Source organism: Microtus ochrogaster, chromosome 6, assembly GCF_000317375.1.
Source record: "Microtus ochrogaster isolate Prairie Vole_2 chromosome 6, MicOch1.0, whole genome shotgun sequence".
In the NCBI taxonomy this organism is placed as follows: Eukaryota; Metazoa; Chordata; class Mammalia; order Rodentia; family Cricetidae; genus Microtus; species Microtus ochrogaster.
In genome coordinates, this window is record NC_022013.1 from 83,092,800 (window position 1) to 83,111,354 (window position 18,555).

Below are 18,555 nucleotides of genomic sequence, written 5' to 3' on the forward strand. Positions count from 1 at the left end.
TTAGAAAGTCTGAGCAGTGGGGGAAGGAGGGAGGGGCAGTGTGGGAGGAGGGAGGGGCAGTGTGGGGAGGAGGGAGGGGCAGTGTGGGAGGAGGGAGGAGCAGTGTGGGGAGGAGAGAGGGGCAGTGGGGGGGAAGACCAGAGAATGAGATTTCCTGGGCCAAGCTGGTAGACACAGGCTCTGTGCTATGAGCTCTCTAGACACAGTTGACTTACCACAGCCATGGGAGGCGGCATGCCCCTCCTGTGACAGATGAGGAAGCGGGATCTCAGAGAAGCACCACTAAGCTCGTCATCCCATCCTACCCAGAGCAGACAGGCACCCCAGGTTGCTCGTCGTGAGACACGCGAGGCCTGCTGCTGTCCCGGCCATCATCAGTCCCTTTCCTCTTTCTTTCCCACATCCTATCCATCACCCTTCGTACACTACATCACTCTTTTGGGAAAGCAAAAATACCAAGGCCCTGGAAGCAAAAAGACTCGAGGTTGGCAAGTGCAACCTTGGCTTGGGCCCTTGACCGCTGTAGATTGTGTTCCATAGCTTCCAGCTATGGCTGTGAAGACAGTCGCAGTTCCTCCGTCATAGTGTCATTGTGAGGACTGACTGGGATGTGTATCGAATGGCCGGCAGGAAGCTGAGGCATTGGGAGCAGGTAGAGGGCAGGGCAGAATTTCCTATACAGAGTACTCACGGTTATCAGGCATAGCAGATGTGACGTCATCAAGCCAGAGTGGAGCCTGACATTCTCCTCTCCCCTCAGCACAACGTGACCTTATGTGACTCTCCACCATCCATCCTGGTCACACCGCACAGCCACACAGGGCTACAGCAGGGAAACAGGGCCCATACTCCAGGCCAGCCCAGGCACAGGCTATGCCCCTGAAGCACCCTGACCTGTGTGTGGTACATGGGTTCTAGCTTGCTCAACAAATGAATACTTGAGGCCCTGGGAAACTTGAGGCATTTTTCCTCTCCTGCTTGCTCCTTCCTTTCATGGGGCTTACAATGAGAGAGACAAAGTTAGCCACGCAAGCAAAATTCCAGGGAAGAAGCCTGCATGGTTCTAAGGCCACGCCCCCCAGCAGCTGTGTGTGTCTGCACGCGGCCTGCACACGGCTCTTCTCATTTACTGAGGCACCTGGCACACACCTGCGTTCCATCGGTAGTAGCCCATCAAACTTATTTTTACCATCAGGAAAATGAGCTTCTCCTGGGGGACTGGAAATTAACTGTAATTCCCATGAGATCACTGGACTTGTTTCCCAATCGCAGCTGATGGTGGGGGCGGGGGGGGGGAGTTTGGAATGCTTTTTCTTCATAAATAGGTAAGAACTGCCCAAGAGGCACTGGCAGCTTTGAACGATTTTAAAGGACCAAGGGAAGAATCGCTCACCTCCCTTGAATCCATGCCCCCAAGCACTCCCTCTGCAGCTGTACGCCTTAAAATCTTTTCTCATAAAAGTCAGTGCTAGCTGCTGAACTTTAGCAGGACCCCAAGCTACGGGGGCGACAGAAAGGGCATGTTCTCTAAGTCAGACATCAGGTTCAAAGGTAAATCTTCAAAGTTCCCTCTCTTTAATACTGAGAAAGCAGCTGGGTTTTGTGGAGGGTTGTGCTGGGAAAGTCGTCTACAACATGCAAAGCCTTGGAGCATGAATTTCCCATTTCCACGTTAACAATTTTTGATATTGGTGCCCCCTGTCAAAAGCTACTTCAAGCCCTTTTGGAAGAAGGTGAAGTATGAAACACTCATCTTGAGGAGCCCACAGACCCCTTCCTTACCTTCTCCATGTCAGATGCTTTTGTGCAGGGTGGTGATGGAGTTAGCTTTGCACCTGCTACCCAGACCCCACCACTTGCTGGCTGTACCATCCTGGGAATGGTACCCATCTGAGGCCATGCAGCCTCAACAAGTTACCAGGCACCGGAAGGCATTCCCCCCAAATGTGGTTGCAGAGGCTTTTATGCTACCGGCCCCTCAGGGAAGCTGCATTTTGGTTTTGTTCTTTTTGTGAGTTTTATTTTCTCCCTCTCTATTTTGTTTTCTGTAAAAATTTTTAGAAACACGGTGTCATTTTGAAACTGTTTCTCCTACCTACTAGTTTGCCAACCATATGGAGACACAGCCAACCCGGGATGGGATGGAATGAAGGAGCCGGTGAGGTGAGCCACTGAAGTTGTTGCTGCATTTTAAACATAGCACACACTGTGTTACACAAACACCATTCAAAAACCTGAGTCACAGGAGTCAGATGGGAGCATATATAAATAGTGTGTGTGGGGGGGGTGCGCGTGTGTGCGTGTGTGCGTGTGTGTGACTGTGTGAGTAACGGTAGAAAAGCAAGGAAGTTTGGGAAATCAGGTCAAAATCATTGTGCCTAATTTAAACATAACAAAAATCTCAGCCTCGTCACTATTTACACCCCCTCATACAACTCCCACCCCAAAAAGGAGCAAAAGCCAAGTGGAAAATTCAAATAAGCGGATGTCCCCACGTTGAACTGAGCAGCACGAAGGCTGTGCAGCATCAATTGAAGTGATAATTATGTTGTCTCGCTTCCTGGCTGTCCACACCACAGGAGCTCTGCTCTTTGTTCTGGGCTTCACACTGTTTTGAGGAGTTTTTTTTTTTTTTGTTTTAGGCTTTGGCTCATGCCAGCCAGCTGATTGGCATGTCACGCTCTGACGGAATTTTGGTGCAGAGGCAGAATACATCTTGGGGATGGTGAAGAATTCACACCTGGAACATGTTGCAAACATTTTAAAAATCCATTTTCTCACACTCCTCCCCAGTTTGCACTGGACATAACTTGCTGCCAGCATGCTGCCCCACACCCAGCTCAGGAGGTCACTGCTTAGGATCTTGGACATAAACAGAGCCTAAAATGACATGGCAGCAGGCTTGGGGCAGACCACAGATTTGGGCCTTGCAATGAGCAAATCTGGAGGCCACCGCTCTGGAAAAAAAGAGTCTTGGTATCCTTAGTATCCGTGAGGGTCTCGATCATCTCTGAAGACCTGGCCTTGGCCCCGAGTCATTCTGTCCCTTCGTTGGTGGCATCTAGCTTCCAGCCTTATTCCTGCCATCCAGACAGGGAGTCCATGTGAACTTGCAGGGCACCAATGCTCAGTGAAGTGGATGAAGAGAAGCAGCAACTGCAGCTCCAGAGGTTGCAGATTTCATCAGCTACAAGCTGGCACCCCCAACGTTCAAAGGGGCTCTGCCATCCATGTGGAATGTGAACAGCGAAGGCAGCAACACACACAGCAGCAACTGATGCACATGGGTAACATGGCCCTGTCTGCCGTGTGACTCCAGTTCCTTCCGATCAGTCTCTGTCAAGCTGGGCGTCTCCAGCCACAGCCGCAGTGGTTCCCAGCCTCGGCCTCTCCATCGGCAGGGTCTGAGTTAGGAGCTCACTAAGGTGTAGATCATGCTGGATGCAGACAGAAATGGGAAAACAGATGTCAGCAGGAGCCTACAGCTCTCAACAGCCCTCTTCCGAGGCTGGAGCCCATGGCTTTACCCCATTCCTGTCTCATAGGTGGTTTCCAACTCACCTACTGAGGCTTTGCTACCCCCCCCCCACACACACAATGCAGAAATGTTGGTCTGTTGAGATAGCATCCCGTGTCCCCCCATGAAAGGTGTGTTGTCTCAGGATGCCTGGGAGCACACTCACTGGAATGACGACTGTGGCTGGCCACACTGCATCATGGGCCAGGTGCCTATGTGGTGAGGGCACAGCAGATTCTTCCTACCACCACTGCTGCCACATGCTCACATGACGACTGTGCCCAAGGGTCCCCAAGGTGATACTATAGAATGTGTCAGTCCCAAGGGTCGGGATGAAGATCACTGTCACCGATGCTAGTGTGCGTGCATGAACAGTCTTCAGGGCAAATAGCATAGGGGAATCTTAACTTGGCATAGATTCCCAAACTCCCCACTTTAGAGGATAAACAGTAAGCAAGCAGGGAGACCTGCATTCCTGTGGCCTGACAAGGTCTTCAGGCTAACTCTGCAAGGCCGATGAGTTCATCAGAACTACGGTCTACTACTCTATCTATTTAGAAGAGGAAGAAGCACAGCTTTCCACATGAGAGACCCCTCAGGTTTCCATAGCTTGGAGCAGGAAGCAATCTGGACCCTTCATGAAGGATAAAATCCTGAGGCTGGAGTAACCCTTGACTTAATGAAGAAAGCCCTAGAATAATTCTTTGACTCCCCAAATCCTCACAGCTGAGGTTAACCATGAGGCTACACTTCCCAGGCCTCTCCATCTGCTGACCCTGGAGATCGAGGGCGGAAGCAGGAGCAAGCCAGCCTTCCAGAGTGTCAGGTTCCACCTCAGACACATGTACAGAGAAGTGTAGCACACATGCCAAGTGTAGGAGTCTGGAGAGTAGATCTATTCCTACTGAAAGGCCTGGGAACATCAGCCAACTGTACCATCTCTATCCCCTGCCTATCTCTATGCTGTCCCTCACTTTGATAAAGACTCATCTAGGGGTCTGGGCTCAGCTTGAAGTTCAGTCTCTGAGTCATACTTAGTGTGTGACCATGATCTGTGATCTTGGGAAATGTTTCTACCATCCCATCACAGATCCAGCTTCCTCCTTCTACATATGTGGGTAAGGACAGAATGTTTCTGATAAATGTGCCAATGTATACGGAGTCTGTTTTGTAATGTTGGGCAATGTAACTCCCCAGCCTGCTACACCCAATCTGAACCCAGGGTTGGCTGTGAAGTTAGCACCCCCACCCTCTTCTGCCTCTGCAGAGATAGCACTGGGGTGTTTGGTGACATCCATGACCCTGCAAAAGGAGGAACAGGATAGCAAGGTGATCAGGAAAAGGCCCCAGAAATGAATACAAAAGGGAGCAGGAGATATTTCCAGAACGAGGAACCTCAGGAGTCCAGACCACAGGATGACAGCTCACGGCTCTCTGCTGAGCTCGGGTGTTCAAGGGATGAGGTGAAGAGAGGGACCCGGAAGCGGAGCTGCAAAGTCGGCAGGATTTGCTCAATTAGGACGGTGTTATGAAACACGGAAGAATTGCAGCCTAAGCACTTAATGACCCAATGTGCCACTCTGCGGGGTGTGCCTGCCACTGGAGGGGGAAAGCCCACTGTTACAGTACCCAAGAACCTTCACAAACAAGCGGAGGGCAAAGGATAATGAGGCTGGCTCCTCGGTTCACTGACACCCCAATGGGCTGAGCTGCTGGGCTCTGAAGGGCAGGAAGCCCTGCTGGGAAGAAGCCCTTGACGGTCCTTCCTTTCCGCTGCCACCTAAGAGATGTTATCAGATGCTTCCCTGAGTTGCTAAGATGTGAGCAGAGGCACCTTCCTTCCCCAGAAACCCTTGCTCCTGAGTCAAGGTTAGACAAGTGGGACCAGACTCAACTGGCCAGGATCTGCTGTCAAGGGCCACTTCCCCAAAAGCTGCCTCTCCAAGGCCAGACTGAAATCCCTTCCCTTTGCTGCTGAGACCAACGCCAGAAGGAGACAGGACTCACCAGTACAGGTAGTAGAAGAAGGACAGGAGGTAGAAGGCTAGCTTACACCAGGCCTCCTTCTGGCAGTAGCTCAAGGTGTCCGCGTTCATGACGACCGGTGGGTCATAGGCTAGTTCTGAGCTGTCGGCTGGACAGTGGAAATACCTGCAGGAAAGAGGACACGACAGTGATGTCTCTGAGGCTTGGGACTTCTCATGCTGTCAGACCAAGGCCCCCTAGCATCAGACTTGTCCCTGAAAATCTGTACTTCCTGCCAAAGTCAGATTCCAACCATTGCCATAGCGCAACTCGGTGGGTGTTTAAGTCCTCCAACGGATCCCTGGTATCATATGATGGGGCTCCGACAGAAGGAAACATGTCACCCAGTATTATGGTCTGGATGTGAACTCTCCCCCAGAGGCTCATGTGTGGGCACTCTCGGTACCAAGCTAGTTGTCCTGTGTGTGTGGAGGGTATGGAACCCTTAGGAGGTAGGGCTTCACTGGAGGAAGTAGAGAAAGTTATAGGACAGCCCCACTTCCCGGCCCAGCTCCCTGTTTCCATCTTCCGAGATGTAACAAATAACACTGCAAGTTCCTGCTGTCACAGACAGAGTCCCAGCCACCACGACTTCACTGTGGCAGGCTGTATTCCCTTAACTATGAGCCCAGACAAGGCTGTTCTGTTTGAGGATGACTCTGATAGCCCAGGGAGCTCCAAGAGCTCCCTTTGGGTCAAGACATAGTGGAAGCATTGTATCACCACCTCCTCAGTGTCTACAATCTGTCTACATAGTGCCTTGGGCTATTTCCCCCTCCCCAGATTCTCATTTAAACCCCTAAATACCACAGGGAAACATTATAGAGTCATTTCGAAGGGTATGGGAGTTTTGTTGTTGTTTGATAGAGGGGCTGGAAGAGCAAACTGAACATCTACCATCTCTGGGGAAGCTGGGAAAGAGAACTGTAATTGGAAGAGTCCTCATCAAAGGTCACAGCCACATCAGCTCCACAGCTGCGAACCAAGGCCCAGGGGCTCGTACAACAAATGGGGCCTTTGTCCATGTCTGCATCTCTTAGTTCATGTCCCACCGACATCTGCAGGGCATATCTTCCCTGTGGAGCCCAAGACCCCAGTGCAGCTGGAATGGCCCAGGGCTGCTCTTCGATCACGGTGGCGATGGATCTTGGGAGGCAGGGGCCCAAGCTGCCTCTCCTGTCAGGCCTGGAATAGTAGTGATTCTCCATCCTGAAGAAGCACCAGGCACGGCCCTGACCTGAAGGCTGCCATGATAGCACATACCTGCAGAGCTGGCATCTCAGTCACCTCGTCCTTCCCCTCCAGAGAATTGCATCGACATTATCTGTCACCAACACTATGCTAAGAGGACATCAGAAGCCAGATTCAATGACAACTGCCAGCTCATAGCCCCTGGGCCACTCACGTCTCCTCTTCTCCAGAGCAGATTCCAAACCTATTTGCTGTCACTGTGGCTTTATTCCCAGGTGACCTCATTAAATGGAGGCAGAGCATCAGGGTGACCAAATGGCTGGGTGGGAAGGACCAACTCTTTTGCTTGCTGCTCACCAGATTGTCCTTCCCTGGATCCATCATGAACCCATCCTGGGCTCAGCCAGAAAATGGAGATGCAAATTGTGATGCTGATGTAAGGTGAGTATGCAAACAGCCTCCCAAACAGCCACTAAAAGGCAGTGGCCAGGCCAGTTTGACTGAAGCAAAGTGAATGCCAGGGTAGACCTGTCTGCAAGAGAAACGCCTAGCCATCGACCTGACAGAAAGGAAGCAGACAGGCCAGGGGTGTTAGCTTAGTCTGTGAAGTGCTGCAAGCGGAGGACCTCAGTCCAGCATCCAAAGCTCACGTTAATGCTGGGTGTGGTGATGTGAGGTTTAATTTCAGCCCTGGAGATATCCAGGCCATGACAACTTTCCCTGGCCAGGACCCGTCTCCGTTATCTCAGCTCCTTATGTCTTCACATGGAGTTCTGTTGTGTTCCTAGTTACAATTTTGACTTCGACGCATCTCTGCTGGTCTATCCTTCACACTCTGCCAGGATCAGCTCATGAGCTCTAAAGCAAAGTCATTTTCCTCCTCCAGAACTCCTCATGGCTTTCCAGCCCCTACAGACCCCGAGCTCTCCATCAAATCCTCTTGGACTCCCCACATGAGATTTCCAGCTGTTCATCAACTGCACCCTCCAAGAGCCCCTCTCCAACCATGCGGAAAGATACACTTGTCCCCCGAGCCTGCCAAGGGCTCTCTCATGTCTGGACCTTCACGCATGCGTCTCTGGATTTTTCTGCACTCTTCAGACTAACTTAAGTGTTTCTTTCCCTGCATTCATACACAGCGTCCTCATATATCTGCTAAGAATGCAATTCCTTCTGCTGCTAAGCTGTACCTAGGATGAAGATTCATACACATTTCCATCTAGGAGTTCTCAATGCCTAGCAAGTGGTGTGTGCTCCATACCTTTCTTAGCGACAGAGCGGACAGTTCTAGGTATGGCCAATTCAAGGCTGTATTTTATGGGAAAGCAGCAATGATGGACCAACTGGCTTGGGGTTCCAGAGCTCTGGGACTCAAGGGTTCAAGGCAGGAACCTGATTCACACAACTACAATCTCCACTTCTCTGGTGCCCACTTCTGCTCCATATTCGTCCTACAGAAAACCTACACCGTGTGATCCAAAGCCCAGTCTTAGAAGAGAATATTTAACAACATAACTGTCCCAGGAAATCTGGCACAACTAGTAGGTGCTTTTTTAAAAAGGAGAAAACTTAAACATCATAAAGTTTGCCCTTTTGATGTGTATATACAATTCGATGAATTTTAGTATATTTATAGAGTTGTACATCTGTCGCCACTATCAACCATTTTCATTACCCTTACCTTCAAAAAAATTACCCACTGGGAGACATCTCCTATTTCCCCTCAGCACTTAAAAAGTACTAGTTTAGTTTCAGTCTCTATAGATTTGAAAATTCTGGAAATCTCCTATCAACAGACTCATATAATGTGTATTCATTGGGTGTGGTACAATAATGTTCCATGGTATGGATATACATTTTCTCTACCCATTCATCAGCGAAGAGGCTTCAATGTGTTGTTTCCATGTGTTGGATACAGTAACTAATGTTGCAGCTGCTTCTCACACTTACCTGCAGGGTTGGGGTTGATGAACAGAGTCAAGAGGACTTCCTTCCAGCTCTGGAGAGTAAGTTTGTTCTAGGTGGCTTTGTTTGTCCGTCTGACATAACCTACAGTCATCTCACAGGGGACCCTAAACTGAGGAACTACCTGGATCACACTGACCTATGGGCATGTCTGTGAGGGATTGTCTTGACTGCTGGCTGACGTAGGAGGACCCACCCCACTGTAAGTAAGTGGTGCCATTCCCTGGTCAGGTGGCCCTGAGTTACGTAAGAAAGTTAGTGAACAGGAGTCTTCCAGTGAGCCAGCAAGAAAGTCTTCCGTCGTTTCTGCCTTCAAGCTTCTGCTTGAGTTCCTGCCCCTCAATAATGGGCTGTGACCTCTAGCCTGTTTCTTCTCTAAAGGCCTTAGGTCAGAGAGTTCATAACAAGGTTTCTAAAAGAACGAGATGAAAGGCAGGCTAGTGGCTGATCTATCTGGGCACACTGTCATTGGGTGGAAAGGTGAAGGAGGGGGACCAGTCCCCAAAAGACCTACCTCCAGAAATGATAGAAAAGCAAGGGAACATTCAGCCCCAGGGTGAGCCACTCCTGCGCACACAGGAACATGATGCAGAAGAGGCTGTGGATGGAGTACTCCGGCAGCACCAGCTGGAGAGGGAGCAGAGACACACACAGGCCTGGTCAGAGCGAGGAAGCATGGCACCCATTCACTCTCTCCCAGGCGAAGGTCCGCCCTATGGCACAGCCACTTCCCTGTGACTGACCACATCGGGAAAATGCTCCTCCGTGTTTTAGACCCAGTCCCAAGTGGACACAGGCCCTCTGCCCTTGCCTGGGAACAGGGAGGAGCTTACCCAGTACCTGGGCTGTCTGGAAAAGCGAATAGTGTTCTGTATCACCTGGCACCTGTGTTTCCGGCTCCTCTGTGCCCTTCTCTAGCTAATAGGTGTGTTTATTCCCAATAGAGGAAGGTGAGGAGTTCCTAATACAGAACAGCAATGGCTGACGATAGGCAGATCAAGAAGACCCTGAGAGTAATGCCAAGTAGCAATGGTGAAGACAGGTCACCTCTACGTGACAGGAGAGAGATGAGCTCAGACTCAGAGGGGCCAGGTGGAAGAGCAGCCAACTGGAAGAGGGACATCTCTTCTGGGTGAGTACATGTGACATAAATGAAAACTGTAAGCTAAAGATGACTGGAAGGTGGAAATTCAACCCCTTCCAGTAAGGAAAGCTATAGGTACACAAACACACTCATGCAGGCAGAATGCATACACACACACAAACACGCAAGTGCATGGCCTATGCATCATCGCGAATGCTCTGGTCTGCCAACAAACACTCTCTTTCAAGGGCCATCTTAAATTTGTTTCTAAAGGAAGCCCTGCCCATCCTCTCCTGCACCACTCATAAACAAAAGAAGAGAAATACTTAAGTTTCAATTCACAGACTATTGTCTAGGAGGTGAAAAAGAATATTACATTTATGTGTGTGCACACTCGCATCTGTGCCATAGTACGTGCATGCAGGTCAGAAGACAGTTTGTAGGAAACAGTTCTCTCCCTCCACCACGTGGGTTCTGTAGATAGAGCTCAGGTTATCAGGCTTGGCGGCAAATGTCTTTACCTGCTGTCATTTCTCCAACCCTGTCATGGCATGCTTTCTGACCCAGCCTTAGAGACCGTCCCATGATCTATCTACATGGGTTCTCTCCCACGCCTGACACACTCCAAGGTCTGACTCGGCCAGGGTCTATTCTATTTCAGTCTCCCTTTGCAATGTGCTTTGCATGTCTTCCAACACATGTGACCAAATGTACTGGCCTGACCTGTCCCAAACTTCTATAGCACGGCGAGGTGACCCATGAGATGCAGTCTGTGGTTACAGACCTAGATCTCTGTGGGTGGGAACAGCTGCTTCAGATCAATCTCCTTGGGTACAGAACTTGACTTTAGCCTTTCACTGTAGGGAGATGAGCTACCTGACCAGTCTGGCTCCTGTGGAAAATGAGGACATATTCGCACATTAAAACAAATGCACATACAGGCACACATGTGAGAAACGTATGTTGTAATTGGGGGCCATCTTTGTTATCTGGTGGAGAGTGAAGCACATTAACCTGAAGTTACTCGGTCGTGAGCTTGGACTCAGACACAAGCACTGTTCCTCCAGAGTCATGACTTCAGGGGGTGAACCAGGCACACCCTGCACCTATGAATCTCAATAGTGTGGTGGGGGGGCATGTCTCCTCATTTCTCCTTAGAGAACCTCAAAGTCGTCACCCAGCTGCCTCCCACGCACAGAGAAAGCCCACGTTCTTGGAGCTACCATGTCAGTCCTGCTCTGCCGCACACATCTCTAAATCTTGTAACCGTCACTTCCAAGCACTTATGCCAAGTAATTAGCATGTTTAGAGTCAGCTACTCTGGGCTGAATCATCCATTACAGCTCCATTCCCATCTCCAAGGCCAATGACAAAGCTCTGAATGATGACAGTTCAGAATTCATGTCCCTCTATCAATCACATGGCTCCTCTTTCTTTGGGACTTCATTGATAGCAGAAGCTGTGACAAGCAGGAAGGATCTGTCACTAGTCCCTGTGTGAAGGAAACCGCTTAATAAAGGCCAGCTCACCTTTTAGGGGTGAGGAGAAAAGCTAGCAAATCCTTTTAGTATTCTGCATAGTTCTTCCAACCGCCTCTGAGTATCTAAAACACTGAGCAGGCTCCTCCCCTTAGCCCTAGGAGACTTCACACAGCAGCAATGCCCTTGTGGTGTACTTACTATCCCTTCTGCTTCTCCAGTACCCCTTGTCACACTGATATGGATGATGTAAGGATCTTATTCCTTCCAGACCAGATGGAGCTTAACCAGACCACCTGCACTGGCCTGCACCATGGGCCTCTGCACCACCCCTCCTTGTCACTCCTTGGCCTTTGGAGCATAAGACATTGTGTCCCAGATCCCAGCAGTTGGAAGAGGCCCTATGGGCTGTGAGTGGAAACTATACGAGAAGCCTGGAACACTTAACAGCCAATGAAAAATGTCCCAAAGTCCTATTTTGTTCTCTCTGACAAAGTAAAGAACAGTTACGACAATGGGTATACTCCATCATCCTGACACTGTAAGTAAGGAGAGGGGCCCCAAGGCAACCTGTGATGGGCAGACTGAGAACAAGACATAAACTTTTGTTGTTCTGAGCTACTGAGAGTCATCTGTTGCTTCTCACTATGACACACTTTGATCCTTCGTGTCTGATGTAGTCAGAGCCCCAGAATGAGAAATCGATGAGAAAAGTGAAGCTGTACTCTTCTTCCCTCTTCATCCTCCCTGAGCATCCTTCTAGACCTTTGTTTAATAAGCCACTGCGGATGGTGTGACATGCTCTTGTCACTGGGCATGTTGAGCACCAGGCAAAAGGCCACCAGGCAGGCATAATGCTTATTCATCCCGGTGAGCAGCTAGCTGGGTGGCTCCCTCCCAGCTCAAAGAGAATAATGGTTAGAGAAAGATGCCCCACCCCTAACCTACCAGAGAAAGTACAAAAAAGTTGATTGAAACTGACCATACCCCTGGCCAGTATCATCCCTTAGCATTGGCAGATACTGTTTTCTGTAACAGGATTGTTGAATGGCACCAATCGCTGTGATTCACTGAATGAATTATAAATAGAAACCACTTCATGCAGGCCACAGTCTGCTGAGACCCCATGCCCTGCTTTCTGTAGTTATAAATAGTAAAACTGGTCTCACTATAGACATTGCAGGGTTGCTATAAAGATGGCAGCCAAAGCTGGGCTTCCCTGTACACATCTATGATGCCAGGCTAAAGGGGAAGGCTACATAGTGAGATCTGGTCTCAAAAAAAAAAAATCTAACAAGCAAAAGATAGCAATGCATGCCAACTTAGGAATGGCTGAGGCTGTGTGATCACTGCAGGACCAAACACTGTTGAAAGACAGAATAGACCTAACTGTGCATGGAAACCATAGGTCAGCATTCTAGAAGTCAGAGCTAGCAACAACAAGGATAGGGACTTGGTAGGTAGCTTGCCACATATGTGAGAACTAGAGCTTGGATCCACAGAATCCCACATGCGTATCAGGTAGTCATGGTGGCCCACCTGTAATTTCTGCCTCAGAAAAAAGGAACAAGGGATCTTCAGAGCAAGCTAGCTAACAAGACCAGCCATAAGAGACAAGCTCCGGGCTTGATTGAAAAATCCTGCCTCAGTGACTGTAGAAGGAGCTGTGGGCCGCTTCCCGCCGCCCAGCTCCCGCACCACTAGCTTTACCTGAAATAACAACACACAAATTGTATTCTTTTAAACACTGCCTGGTCCATTAGTTCTAGCCTCTTATTGGCTAATTCTCACATCTTGTTTTAACCCATTTCTAATAATGTGTTGTGCACCATGAGGTGGCTTACCAGGGAAGATCTTAACCTGCGTCTGTGTTGGTTGGGAGAATCATGGTGACTGCCTGACTCAGCTTTCTTTCTCCCAGCATTCTGTTCTGTTTACTCCGCCTACCTAAGTTTCTGTCTTATCAAAGGCCAAGCAGTTTCTTTATTAATTAACCAATGAAAGCAACAGATAGATGACACTCCCACATCAAGTGACTAAGAAAAAAGATTGGGGACGATTTCCACCATCAATCTTGGCTCTCTACATACGCGCACATACATAGACACATGCACACACACACACACACACATTTGCCCATACACATGCAAACACACACACACATACACTCACATTCTTTCACATATGTGTAAGCACATACACACACACACACACCACACACACGATGGAAAAAGAAAGATCAACAACAACAAAGCAAAGAACCACTGCTCTGGGTCGCTCTTTCACAAAGAACCACTGCTCTGGGTCGCTCTTTCACAGCCGCCAAAAGAGCTGCTTATTTAGTGGTGTCTAGGTCGGCCTGATGCCAGGCTGAGCCTGGAGTACCTGCCAAACCCGTTCTGCTCCTGACTTCCTGCCCAGATTCTAGTAGTCAGTTTCCATCTGCTGGCAAATATTCCCATCTGGATGTACCTGGGCCACTCTGAACCGAATCCTCACATCCTCCCTGCCAACATTCTGTCCTGCCTCTAGTTTGTCCGGGCCTCTTTGCTGTCTCTCTCTCTCAGCCCTCATGGGGACTCTTTCCAAATATGCTATCACTCATTTTCTACAGCAGCACTTTGATCTGCTCTTGTTTTTTTTATTTCTACTGCCCCCTGCAGACCTGGGCATCTACCTGTACACCCCCCAAAAGCTACCACAAGAACCTTCTAGCAGAGTTCTATCCCAGGAACGGGACCCCTCCGCCCAGAAGAGTGACATCTCCTTTCCCTGGCGTCTTCCATGTATGGCTCAGCTCTAAGCCTTCATCCATCCACAATCTTGTTTTCCCAGGATTTTTTTTAATTAAATTCATTTTTTGTATGCCTAAATGTGTGTAATTTTATTGGTAATTAAAATAAAGTATTAAATACTTGGTTTTAGCAGTTCCAAGCTTTTAAAATATATTGCATAAAAATTAATACCAAAACATACTAGAATTATAATCCAGAATTTAAAAGTCTTTGTTGTCCGGTTTTTTCCTTGATTAGATTCATTCTTAGATAATTCCACACATGTACACGGTGTTAGATTCTGGAAGGGAAGGAATCATTGTCTCCGATCAAATTCCTTTTCAAACAAGATTTAAATTTATTTTTATTTGTGATCTAAATATTTTCTGTCACTCAGTTTCTCACTCATTCATCCATCCATCCATTTGTTGCCAGGATACAGGTTGTAAGTAACCTCGTGTGTCTTGGGAGAATAACGTCTTTGGGATTCTCTTCGATGGTTGTAGAGACGGGAAGTGGGTCTGGGAGGAGAGACTTTTCTTAGCCTCACAGGAAGAGAAAGTAGAGAGAACATGGCTATGTCCTGTATTGAAAGTGCAGGAATGATGTGTTTAGGATGGGGGCGGGGTCCTTAAAGCTAGGGAATGGGGCAAATGGTGAGAGGTAACCAATCGGCCATGAGCCTCAAGAGGGTAGGATTCCTGGGAGGTGTATACGTGTGTGTGTGTGTGTGTGTGTGTGTGTGTGTGTGTGTGTGTGTGTGTGTGTGTGTGCGCGCGCGCATGCGCGCGCACGCAGAGGCACAATGGGGACACTGGCGTCCTCTATCGCTCTCTCGCTTGAAACAAAGTCTCTCATCCAACTCTGAGTTCACCTTTCTTCCAGCTGGGCTGGCAGGCAGTAACCCACAGCAATTCTCCTGTCTCTACCCTACCAATGCTGGGGTTACGGTTGTATATAGCCACCCCCCACTTTTTCTGTGCTTGCTGAAGATCTGAACTCAGATCCTCACTGAGGCAAACACTCTTATCCACCGAGTCTTTGCCCAGCCTGAGGACCAGATCTCTAAGAGGAAAAAACACAGCCCGCAGTTACGGAAGGCCACAGCCATGGGAAGTCCACCGCCACAGAAGGCCCATGGCCACGGAAGAGCTGGGCCTGAGTTTAGCTCGAAGGCTGTGCAAGCTGCAAGACTCATCTCCCCCAGCTCCGAATGTGTCCTGTCAGCTCAGACAACAAGCTTCCCAGCTATAATCACATTGGACTCAAATGAAAAGCATTATGTAAATCCCTCCCTGTTATATAAGGACCATCCATGTGACGTGAAGAACAGCCGCTAACCACAGCCTCTACTTCCCTTATCTCTAAGGCACCACACCTGCTGGTGAGCGATGCTGGCCGGACTCTGAAGGCCAGTGCTTACAGAGTTGAGCCAGCACCAAGAAGAGGACGATGCCGCTACGGACGGCAAGTGTGCTCTTCACATTTTGGCACATTCCCTACTTGGGAAGTAACTTGCCCTTCTTTTCTGAAAGTTGATTGCCACGGACCGGCTCAGGGGAGTCACTCAGACCGCGGGAGAAGCAGGGTCTTGGTACGCAGGAAGGCACAAGTTCGGCGAATGACAGACAGACACAACACACAAGGGAGTGCTTGGAATCTGCTGTACTTTTACTAAATCTATGTTTTCGTTATATAGTAATCAAACAAAGAACAAGTCAGAAGGCCATGTGTCAACAGTTGGCAGAGTATGAAAGCTTCTTTTAGTCCTATTACCAGGGACAGGTGTTAGACACAAAACATCCTTAGAAGAGGAAATCTTGTCCTTGAGAACGTAAACCTCAGACAAGTGGTTTCATCTTATGAATAGAAAGTTTCTGTCTCACTATCGCTATCATGGCCATTCCTCTTCCTAACCCTTTACTTCATCTAGTGACCAAATATACCTAATCAGCTCTCTGCACCTGCTGAAGTATACTTTTTAGTAGCTTCTTATGCAGCAGACACTATGGGGGTTGGGGTCTAGCAAGCCTATCCATAAAGTTCAGAGTACAATATAACAGTCTTTGTCCATCAGCATTAACCCATCTATTCCCTTGCTCTTCATACACCCTGTGTATGACAAATGTTCTGCTGTAGTCTTATACATTTCCATACTGTGCTTCCTTATCCCAGAGCTGTTTCTGAAGAGAATGATCCCTGTCTTGTATATATAAAGACTATCATTATTATGAAAGAAATTGTGCAAAGCTCATATCCCATATCCCGCATAATCAGCTAATTGAGAAACCTGTCTATGCCTCAGCTGTGGCTAATACCAGGCTGTCTGCCATTGACCTCCAGGAAGCCTAGTCCCATGGGACACATAGCTCCTGTCCAGCATAATGACATATGTCATGTCACACAGATGACACTGGAGTTGGTGTGGCAGTTGATGACACAGCCCACAACCAGATCTGCTTTCCTAGCTCTCAATCTAGACTCCTCGATCTCGGACCCATGTCACCTTCCAACATCCCCAGGTGGGAAGGTAGACAAGCCATGGGCTGCTTAGTGGCCTGGTTCTCAAGCCACAGAGTGCTGGTTCTGTGTGTCCCCGGTGATCCAGATCCTGTGTGTCTGCCAGTGCATGTGACCCTAGGACAATGTCCTCCTGGGCTATCCAGAATTGAAGTGACACTACTCCTACACACCTGTGGCATGGAGTCCATCCCTGTGTGTGTGCTCAAATAAGCTGTTATTTACAGAAGCCCAGGGCTCTCGTTGTCTTATCTGAGCAAGGGGACAGCAGGATGATGCTACAGTCTGAACGTCCCCCAGAGGACTGTGTTAAGGCCTGATGTCCAGGGTGGCACTTTTGGAAGAGGTGGAGCCTCGACGGAGGTCTTTATACAACAGGAGGTGTGCTCTTGAAGGGGGGCATGGGACCTCCGCCCTGCTCCTTCCTTGATCTCTCTTTTGCTTCCTGGCCGTGAGGTGAACGGTTTTGCTCTGTCACACACCTGCTGTGGTGTGTTGCCTCATTATAGACCCAAAGTTGGCAGGGACAACCAATGAAGGACCAGAAACTTCTAGTCCGTGGGCCAGAATAACCTCTCTTCCTCAGATGTCAATCACACAAGTGTTTCATCACAGTGGGGAGAACTAAGTGAGAATGGCCCCCGGGGTTAGGAAACTAGGATTTTGCTAAACTACAAGACGGGGATAAAAGTGTCTCTGAGCATTGTCAAGAAGCTACGCTCTGAAGCTGTCTGCTCTGAAGAGGCCATGTCTATGTGGTTACTCTGAGTGACAACTGCCTTGGGGAAGGGATTTGACCCTGGAGAGGTCGTTCCAGCCTTTATCCCTGTCACCTAAGGAACTAGGATCCCAGCCTCAGGTGGTGTTGAGGGACCAATTGCTGAGACCTGAGCTTGAGCTGACTTGAGTCTTGTCTATTAGAGGGCATGGGCTTGTTAAATGTTTTGACCCCCTGCAATCTGCATGAAGGTTTGCCAGCTATTTTTAATGGCAAGCCAGTGTCTCTAAGCAACCCAGCACAGAGCTACAGTCAAGAATTATAACCGCCAATTTTATCTGCACCCATGAATACAGGTGTGGTTCAGGGCCCATCACTTCCAGGAATTCTTCTGAATGCCCACATCGAGTATTGTTTTGGTGTTGGCCAAAACCAGACCCACATGACTGACCTCTGAAGATAGGGACAGTCTTCAAGGAAAACAGATAGGTCATTTCCCCTCTGTCCCTCTGAACCTGGAACATGAGGAGGAATTTGGCACAAAGGCAAGGAAAGATGCTGCCTGCCTGAGTGGTTCAGGAACTAAAAGCAAGAATTATCCCTCCTCCTCCATGGATGCCCAACGGTCATCACAAGTCTGAAGGTTCCAGATGTTCTTTGGGCCTACAGGGTCCTCCTCTTCCTGAGGTCTCTATTCCTCCACCGCCCAGGGCCCTGGGTATGGCCTGTCCCTTCTGGTATTCCCTGCTCTTTGGGTTCTGTATCCTCGCTTAATGACTATGACTGATTTGGGCACCTCCGGTCCCACTGCCATCTCTCTTGGGACCCTCGCCACTGCTGTTGCCATGCACTGAGCATACTGCCCAACTATCTGTATAAAATGGTTTTCCTCAGGCTGCCAACTGAGGAAGTTCTCTTGTTCTGACCCGTGAAATAAAGCACACACGACACCACGAGGAAGATCTTTCTTCCCAAAGTGCTCAGGTGAAGGGGGGTTGACTTGGTTGTTAGTGGAAGGCAATGGGGGGGGGGTGAGGCAATGGGAAGACAGTCTCAGTGTCAGGCACGCCTGATCCTCCCTGACAAAATGGGTCACATTTCCGTGAGCTCTAGCAGCACTCAGCGGTTCCGAGGTTTTACGTGTTTCAGAATCATCTGGAGGTTTTGCTAAAATGGGGTGCTGGTGTTGCTGGGCTGCCTCCTGCCCCCAACACACACACCTGAGCTTCATTCAGATCCAGCAGTTCTGGGGGCAGGGATGCTGAGCTCTGACTAACAAGTTC

The 18,555-nt window shown here is 49.1% G+C and overlaps 1 protein-coding gene across 1 annotated transcript in view; it reads right to left on the reverse strand.

The window, feature by feature from the left end:
- Positions 1–2,986: 2,986 nt before the first annotated feature.
- The window catches only part of Cnih3 (cornichon family AMPA receptor auxiliary protein 3), a 98,027-nt gene continuing 82,458 nt past the window's right edge, over positions 2,987–18,555 (reverse strand). Inside the window, exons 4-6 of the mRNA XM_005348944.3 lie at positions 9,213–9,325; positions 5,525–5,668; positions 2,987–3,437 (exon numbers count right to left, since the gene is read on the reverse strand). Of these exons, the coding sequence (XP_005349001.1) occupies positions 3,410–3,437; positions 5,525–5,668; positions 9,213–9,325 (285 nt within the window). The 3' untranslated portion in view covers positions 2,987–3,409. The remainder of the gene's footprint in view (positions 3,438–5,524; positions 5,669–9,212; positions 9,326–18,555) is intronic.